The 9,379-nt window shown below is 46.2% G+C and overlaps 1 protein-coding gene and 1 pseudogene across 3 annotated transcripts in view; both read right to left on the reverse strand.

Annotated features, from left to right (window-relative positions):
• Ikzf3 (IKAROS family zinc finger 3) overlaps positions 1-9,379 on the reverse strand; it is an 82,483-nt gene that overhangs the window by 4,468 nt on the left and 68,636 nt on the right. The window contains exons 1-2 of one of the 3 annotated variants that reach the window (XM_029483038.1): positions 8,393-8,431; positions 8,042-8,158 (exon numbers count right to left, since the gene is read on the reverse strand). In XM_029483038.1, the coding sequence (XP_029338898.1) occupies positions 8,042-8,126 (85 nt within the window). In that variant the 5' untranslated portion in view covers positions 8,127-8,158; positions 8,393-8,431. The other 2 variants (XM_029483037.1, XM_021176806.2) reach the window with 2 other exon arrangements.
• Positions 4,661-4,819, reverse strand: LOC115032734 (annotated as a pseudogene).

Consider the following 9,379-nt stretch of genomic DNA (forward strand, 5'->3'; position numbering starts at 1 on the left):
CCTCCCTTCCTTCCTCTCTCTCTCTCTTTCTCTCTCCCTCCCTCCCTTCCTTCCTTCCTTCCTTCCTTCCTTATTTCCTTTCTTCCTTCCTTCCTTCCTTCTTTCCTTCCTTCCTTCCTCCCTTCATTCCTGTATTCTTACATTCATTTATTTGCTTTGTCCAAAGGCACACGTGTGCCACAGCATGCTTGTTGAGGTTAAAGGACAACTGTGGGACTCAGTTCTAACTTTCCACCGTGTGGGACCTTGGTTTTGAACTCAGGTTACCAGGCTTGGCACCAAGTGCCCTCATCTGCTGAGCCACCTCAATGGCCTGGGTTTTCTGTTCATAGGGATCAAAGTTTACAAATGTCCTGTGTGTTTCCAGGTATCCCATATTGTGGGAAAGAAAGATCTGGAAAACAAAACAAAACAAAAAGAAAGAGGTAGGCCTATAATCCCAGCTACTCCTGAGGCCGAGGGAAGAGGACCAGATGGAAGACTGCCTGGGCTGCAAAGGGGGTTCAAGGTCAGCCTGGCAGCTTTGTGAATGTTTGTCTCTAAAGTTAAAGACAGATTTGAGGTTATAGCTCAATGGCAGAGTGCTTGTCTATCTGTGTGAAGCCCTAGGGTTGATCCCAGGGCCACAATCAGAGGACTCTTGAAAACACACAGTAGGGCCTAATGATAGGCATTCTGAATAACCAGCCATAGAGTGTGGTTAGATTCAAACACGCAGCAAGTGGTCACCTGCCTCTGAGGAAAGACGGTCATGATCAATGAACAGCAATGTGTAAGATGTGCCAGACCAAGGCGGGGAGGCAGAAAGGTCAGCTAGGAGATCTGAGATGCGTTTACCCTGCATCCCTGTGACCTTGTGGACCTGTTACTTTCTACACTAATATCTGAGAAAAAGAAAAGAAAAAGCCCTAACTTGACAACTCACTAGGAAACCACAGAAGAATGTACAAGTTTGCCAAAGTAACCAGTGGGTTTTCTTCCCAGCTCCCAGACTGGTTCTCTCCTTCATGATGATGGCTGCCTGTATCAGTGACACCAAGAACAGGAAACACCAAGTTCACCCACACCCTTTCCCCTGGAAACGGCACAGGGCTGATGAAATCTGGTTTCTTAATCTTTTCAAGGTCATTTCCCAGTGTGGCTGGCTCTGCTAACCTCCCTAAGTACCAGGATATCTCTAATCACTGTTTCTTATGACAGAGAGGCTCTGGGAAGTTTCCAGGGTCATGTAGGCACGACACCACCTCCGCTCTCATCCACACCACCTGAAGCACCTCAAAGCAAACAGCTGGGATACCACAGGTGGAAAGAGACAAGACAGGAAGGGAGACCAAAGCCCTGGAAGAATGGAGTCAGGTGACAGGAGTTGTGTGGTTTAACGCAGACCCATTGTTCAACTCGATGAGGGGAGCGCCCCAGATCTTCACGTGCACACAGTTCACTCTGATCAGATCCCCTCATCTCCCAGTTACCGTAACCTGATCGCTGCAGATGGTTATCAGTCACCTGCAGACCGGATGACTCAATGTGTATGAAACGCAGAAGGGGTAGGCTACAGTAATTGAGAAGCCAATAGCTCACGTTTCTTTAGTAATACACTCATAAGAAAGGTTAGGCAAACCACAAGAGTAGAACTGCTTCCAAGGCAGCTCATAGAGATTTTCTTCTGATGAAGACAGAAATGATCCTGAATGCAGACTCAGAGGCTGCCTGGTTGGGCCACTTGTTCCTTATAAACCTTCTTAAAGGTGGCTAACCTCTATTTTGGTATTTCTCAAGTGAGTAACGGCACACCTGTATTGAAGCAACGGGAACAAGGTTGTTGGGAGCCTAGACGCTCAGACTGGGCATGCAGACTTAGAGCTCTGTCTGCAGAGTCTAAGGTCAAGAGTCACTATATATTGCATATAAGATGCTAATGATAAAAGCGACTTTTATTGCAGCTCTACAGTACTGAGCTTTGTGTTACAGACTAAGCTTACTGCCACACTTTGCCACCCCTTCAAGGCTGAAAGCTTTCAAGGTGGATTGCTGTCTCTGACAGAAGAGGAACCGAGACCTCAAACTGCTTCACTTTTTCCAAGGTTGTCCATGGTGACCGGAGAACCATGGTTGCAATTCAAGAGTCACGTCTTAGCACACGCTGGCTGCTTTCTTGCTCATGGTGGCTCAGCCCTCCACAGTGAGATAGTTCTCACAGACAAGGCAGAGGGCGGAGTGGCAGCTACTATGGCTCCTAGTTGTTTAATTCTCACAATCATCAGCAGGTATCAGAAGTGGAGGAGGGGACTGCAACCACAGAGAAGGGTAGAAGACTGCACGGGCTTGAAGCGCAGAGTGAGAATGGGCACAGGGAGGAGAGGAACAGGGATGGTAGGGCATCCAGACCCGGAATCTGGTTAGGAAGGCCTGCCTGGAAGTGGAGGGGGTCCAGAGAGGAGCACAGGGAGGCTGGGCAGAGGCCACTGGGCTGCACTGCTAGACCAGGAGAGGCAAGTTCCGGGGATTCTACTCCACTGGGAGCAACTTATGGGGGGTTTTATTATCTAAAGAGGAAGGCAAAAATGATTTGACCTCTAGACAAACTGTAAACCCAATATTACAGTCAACGCTGGGCAATGGAAATATATGGATTTATTTGAGTCTTGAAGTTCCTCAGGTCACTTAAGTGTGTTTCGTGCTGCTTCCTATTATGTACCATGGCTGTTCCCACTCACTTTACTGCAACCACATGTCAAGAAAGAAAGGCAGAGGGAGGAAGATGGGGAGGGAGGGAAAGGGGGAGGGAGGAAGGGAGGGAGTGAGGGAAGGAGGAAGGAAAGAAGGGAGGGAGGGAGGAAGGAAAGGAGAGAGAGGGGAGGGAGGGAGGGAGGGAAGAAAGAAGATAAGGCAGATAGGAAAGAAAAATGGGGTACTTGGTGCTTGGTAGTGATTCTGATTTCAACTTAAGGAAGACTGGAGTTACTAACACTCCCTTCAGGACACGAGGGAGTCGGGCAGCAGCAGGAAGGGAAGAAAGTATAAACACTGATGGGAAGGAGACCTGAGCTGGAGCTGCAGCCCAGGTCTCTGTCATCTGTGACACACTGCTTGGATATAAGGAATTCCAGGCAGCCAAGACAGTTCTTCCCTCTGGACACAGAACAGCCACCTTTCAGGGCTTCCCCACCACCAGCTCTCAGGGACCAGACTTCTGGCTGCCCAAAGCTCCCCTGGCCTCAGTATCAAGCTGACCTGGGTCTCGCCCTGTTTTATCTAAGCTGTGTTTCCCTGGTGCTCTGGTTGTCTGTCCTTCCTGAGTCTAAGAACTTCTCTGTAGGTTCCCAACAGAATGTGCCTTAATTAAGAACATCTCAATTGTCTATGGAACCAGGGACATAGGTGTTAAACCTGCTCCCTGCTGCTCTGTTAACCAAAGTAGGTAAGCTGATGCTGCTTGCAGAAGTGTCAAAACCTCACACACGTTTATGGCCACTGACAAAGGTCTTTTTTTTTTTTTGGTCTTCATTTTCTTTTCAACACAAGAACTTTTGTTAATAAAGTAACTCACATGTGGTGAGTTCTGTTTGCCGGGTGGGGTCGGGGGTGGGGGGAGAAAAACCAGGAAAACAAGTTGTGTTTCCCTTCCTTGAGGGAGAGAAATCTGCCCTCTGTTTTGGGCCAACTATCTGAGGCTAGCCTGACCTAAAGGATGGTCAAACACTGTTTATCACAGGACAAGCTTTGGGCCAGGATGCTACAAGCAAGCCCACCTTGGAAAGAGATCATCTTAAACTCGATGAGGGCTGCCCCTGCTGCAGGGGAAGGGGTCCGCTGACCAAGTTCTGTTTGACCTTTGCCTTCACAGTTCAGGGCAGGGCAGCGAGGGCTGGTGTGAGAACGGGTGCACACTTTGCAAGGATGAAAGGGATTGACTCATTCTTCACTTGGCGCCATTTCCATGGCAACAAAGCTCTTCAGAAAATGGTGCCTTGGAAAGGAAAGGGAGGAGGGAGAGGAGAGGAAGGGAAGCACTGGCCTGGGCTCATGCTGCTGTATCCCTCATCCCACAGGGGGTGCTCTGCTTTCCTTCTCTGGACCTCACTGCTCTTCAGGCACAACGCGTAGCTCAGCTAGATGCTCCAAGGGCTTTCCGTTTACAATGGATTTTCTTTCCTTCCTTCCTCTCTTCCTCCTTTCTTCCTTTGTGTGTGTGTGTGTGTGTGTGTGTGTGTGTGTGTATGGATGTACATACCTTGTTGAGTGTGTCTCCACATGTGTACCCATGTGCAAGTAGAGACTAGAGGTCCACCTTCAAGGTGTCTTCCTTAATACATTTTTTTTTTCTTATTTTTTGAGACAGAGTCTCTTACTGAACCTGGAGTTTCCAATTTGGCGAGAGAGGTTGACCAGCAAGCTCCTGAGACTCCTGACCACATTACAAGAGATTTTATGTGGGTTCTGGGGGGTGGGGGGGATGAGTAATGAACTCTGGTCTTCATCCTTGTCCATCAGCCCACCCCACAACAGGATCCCACTATCTAGTTCTACCTGGCCCAGAATTCTTGGTACAGAACCACAGAGATCTGTCTTGTCTCTTGTGTGTCCTAAAATAAAAATCCCATAATCAAAGGTTTAGGATACAAGTTAATGTTAGAAGATTATGAGCATGCCGCCATAAGAAGAGTACTCTCTCTCTCTCTCTCTCTCTCTCTCTCTCTCTCTTTCTCTCTCTCCAAAAGTCCATTTAATATATTGTCCTCGGATAGAGGACGTATCAGATATTAAACTGATAAGAACAGAGACTACACTTGATCTTAGCGAAAGGCTGAGGAGCGTTTGTGTCTTTGCTTCCTGAGGCAGCGTCTCACACAGGCTGTCCTTGACACTGAGAAGGTGACCTTTTCCCTCTATCTCTCAAGTGCTGGGGTTACAGGCATTAGAGATACCCCACCCCCACTCCCACCCCCAGGTTACTCTGTGTATGATGAATGAACACAAGAGCAGGCTGCACAGTGCTGTCCTAAGCAAGTAGATGCCTGTAATTATTTGATCTGGAGTCTGAGCTTTAAGAATTTTTTCCTCAAGAAAAAAAAAAAAAAAAAAAAAAAAAGGAACCCAACCCAACTAACACAAGCTTTAAAGACTAAGATGTCGTTCACTAGAGCGCTTACATCACATCGCCGGGTGCTCACATCATTGTGTCACTGCGGCCCCTAGGTGCCACCCTCAAAAGAACCCAGGTCAAAGCTGGACCTTGGTGTATGACACGAATTCTTTATCCTTGAGAGCCTTGAGAAGAGATTGCAAAGTCACACGGCCAGGTTCTCTGAAACACGAGCTGGTTCTGCCTGACATTTCCAATTCAGTTCCCATAGACGGGCTGCCCCCTGTCACTTCATCCCCAGTTAGTTTTCTCTTCCACAGATGAGTAAACAGAGACCCAGAAAGGATTGTCTAAATGGCTGAGAAATGCAGGGAAGCGTTCTCTGAATTGTGCTAGAGCGCCATATCCCAAAAAAGAGTATAATGTTAAAAAAGACCTCAAATGTTCTGGGCTCCGAAGCTGACTCTGTCCAGTTGATACGTGATAGGGTCACACAGATAACCCTAGATGACCTCTATGGGACACTGAACAAGATCAAACTAGTGGACATGGGAAAGAGGCCTGTAAGGGAGGGGACAGCTAGCAGGGGGTGGGGAGCAGAGGGAAGAGTGACTGGAATGCATTAGGTACTAAAAGAAAAGGAAGCCATCAAAGAACAAGCTTTACTAATAAATAAAAAGCACTACCTCTCCCGAGTTCTTGATCCTACAATCCAGAAGATGGACTGGCTCAGACAAGGAGAAGCCAGACCTTCCAAAGCCCACTGCTGCAGTGAGGTTCCGGACTGAAATCAGTCTGCAGATTTCTATGAGTTTGCAGGTCTGAAATCCTATGGTCAGAAAGCCCGGGATGGCTCCCCAAGTGGACCTGGACACAGGAGACCTGAGAACAGCAATGACAGCAGCAGCAGCAACAACAACAACAACAGCAGCAGCAGCAACAGCAACAACGACAACAGCAACAGCAATGGCAACACACAGCAACCTCTACTATAGTAGTAGGGATTTGCTCAGCGGTAGATTTAAGCCAACTGTCCCAACTGTCAGGACGATGGAGCCTCTCTGGAACTTTCGTTCCCTGAGTAAAACGGGGCTGGAACTGAGATGCTTTACCTGTGCTCCCCTGCCCCTCTCATCCCGTGCCCCTCCCACATCAACGTCAGCCATTTCTAGAGTCAAAGCGTAGAGTCTGATGATCCACGTGGATCAGAAGGTAACCTGAGTAATGCTTTGGCATCCTGATTGGTCCGATGCGCCTAATCTTTCTGTGGTAGTCACTCCATTTCCCATGTCATGTCTCCTTGTGGGGAGGTGAAATGATTAGAAGACACAAATCTCCATAAACCAAAACACACCAACTTCAGCCTGACGGGATTTATTGATGGGTTCACTGACTGCTAAGTTTTTTTCTTAAAGACAGGGTTTCTTATATAGCCCAGCCTGGCCCCAAACTCACTATGTGGTGAGGATAGCCTTGAACTCCAGATGCTCTGGCCTCTACCTCCCAAGCGCTGAGAATGTAGAAACAATCCACCATACCCTTGGGGGTTTCTCTCTATAGCCCTGGTTGGCCAGGAATTCACTATGTAGACCAGTGTGGTCTCAAACTCACTGAGGATCTACTGGTCTCTGCCTTGTGAGTGCTGGGATTAAAGGCCTGTGCTACATTTTATTATTGAAGTGACAAAAACCACACAGAATATATCCAGCTAATAACAATAAAATAAATAAGCAGAAACACCAACTTCAATCATTTCAAAATCTATGGGTTCTTTCAATATATAATTCAACTGAATGTCTACTTACAAAGTGTTACTTAGGCCCGAATAATCTTTGAGTTAAAAGTAGACAGGCAAACCAGAAGGTACTGGCACATGCCTGTAATCCCAGCAATATGGGGAGGGGGCAGAGGCAGGCGGATCTCTGAGTTAGGGCTACCCAGAGAAACCCTGTTTTAAAAAACAAAAGAAAACAAAGCAAAGCAAAACAAAACAAAACAAAACAAAAGTGGACAGGCACTTGGTGTGTGTAAAAGCCACTAAGATCAATAAATACAAGAAGACTAAAGTCAGAAGCAGCAAGCAGCTTTACAAGAAGGTATTGACAAATTTTAAAATATTATTGGTGTTGAGGAAGATTTTTCCTTTTCTTTCTTTTATTGGAAAATTTCTTTATTTGCGTAGATTTTTCTTTATATGGAAACTATTTTTGCTCAACACCACCAACTTTCAACTTATAATAAAATGGACACACTCAAACTCAGCTGCCTAATTTCCAGCTACGAATCTATTTTAAAACACTATGGTCACAAATATGTAAACATCTGGGCAAATAAAGAAATAGCCCCACCATTTGTAAGTCCCAACACTTGTCTGAGCATAATTGTCTGACACCCCACTTTTGACAATGTGAAAAACCAACGACATAAAAAACTAACTTCAGTAAGACAGTGATCAAGTCAAACTGAGTTATTTAAATCCACATTTTTCTCCATCAACTTTCTGCTAAAGCCAGCTCTCAATCAAATTCAAGAAGATATGGTGATATTCTTTAGAACATAAAAAAAAAAAAAAAGGGTTAGAGCATGCTAACAGAACCAACTTGTAACATATCATTGCAAAATTTTACCAAGATGCTATCTTGGAGACTTTACTGGTGTAAGTTGCATAAATCTATGCAACAGATGTCATTCAGGGGGAAGAGGAAGGAGCAGCGTTTTAAACACCGAGTCCATCTAAGAAACAGTACCAAATGCTCCCCTGTTCTTTAGCTAAGACTTCTGAGTTAATATTCTTTTTACATCTCTATACGACAGCCGCCAAAGCGAACCAATCACACATAGTAAGAAGCCTTGTTTTAACAGACTGAGCCAGGCAAGCAGGGGTAGTCGACATCTCTGTGTTATCTCATCCAAGGTATCTGCTGTCAGAAGCAAGAGAGGGCCGTGTGTTCTTACCGATGAATTTCTGAGGCATCGAGCTTTTTCGCTTAGCCACATTGCTTGCTAATCTGTCCAGGACGAGAGCTCTCTCACTTCCCATCTCGGCTTTGATGTGTCTTGCCTCCACACTTGCTGGTTTGGAAGAAGAGGGAGAAGAACACACTGGTAAATGGGAGGATGGGAAACAGGTGGGAAGAAGCGACGTGAAGTCCGGTCAGATGCACAACGCTGTCATTACCTGTTCTTCCTGCTTAGATCTCTGCCCCCCGGGTACCTGCTGTGGTCAGTGAGGCCGGTTCAGGGGTGCATTCAAATCTTGCAGTCTTATGCTGAGATGGGAAAGCCCGACCCATCCCCAGCTAGTACCTTCATTAGCAAGAGGAAGTGTTGAAGAAACAGCTTGGACGTGGTTGGTTGCAAAAAGATAGATAGATGGAGGTCTCCTAACCCCCATCGGCCTTTCTGATTCTGAGTAACCGCGCGTGACACCTGCACACTGATATAATTCTTCTTAACAACTTTGAAAAAAAAAAAAAGAGGGCACGGTGCCCCAGATTTACTGCTCTGTTTATGCTAATAGCACTTTTGAAAATAGATACACTCACCCAGATAGCAAGAAATCTACTCAGTGATTTGGGTATTGAAATACTGAGTCATTTTTTTCTTTACTACGTTTCTCTCTGTTCTTATCTTTCACATTCCATTTCTCTGGGTTCTGTGTGCTGCTTTGTATGTTCCTCACGTCTGAAAATTGTTTCCATTAAAGTGTGCCTGAGCCCCACTGTTGTCTTGAAATTAAAGAGCAATTTGTTTTACTATATTTCCATTATATTTCTACTGAAAAGGGAGAATAGCAACTGCCTGAGACTGTGGACTCGTGATCAGCCCATCACTAGGCATCAGATTGGCACAGGCTAGAGCTCTCCGGCCCGGCTGTAAAGTAGTATTGCCTACTTGCCTTATACACACATAAGATATATCTATAGGAAGGTTCCCTTTTATTCTAGAGAGGCCAGGACCAGTGTGCTTTCAAAGCTTGCTAAGATGATTTTAAAAGACAGCTTCAACAGGAGACAGTGGCTCACACCTATAATGCCAATACTTGGGAGGCTGAGGCAAAGGGGACTGCCATGTATTTGAGACTAGCCTGGGCTATGCAGTAAGTTGTAGGCCATCCTAGACTACCATGTGAAACTCTGGGGAGGGAGAGGAGCTAGAATTTCAGTTCACTAGAGGAATATTAAAAATAGTGCCAATCCCAGCACTCGGGAGGCAGAGGCAGGCGGATTTCTGAGTTCGAGGCCAGTCTGGTCTACAAAGTGAGTTCCAGGACAGCCAGGGCTATACAGAGAA

Source organism: Mus caroli, chromosome 11 (assembly GCF_900094665.2).
Source record: "Mus caroli chromosome 11, CAROLI_EIJ_v1.1, whole genome shotgun sequence".
NCBI lineage: Eukaryota > Metazoa > Chordata > Mammalia > Rodentia > Muridae > Mus > Mus caroli.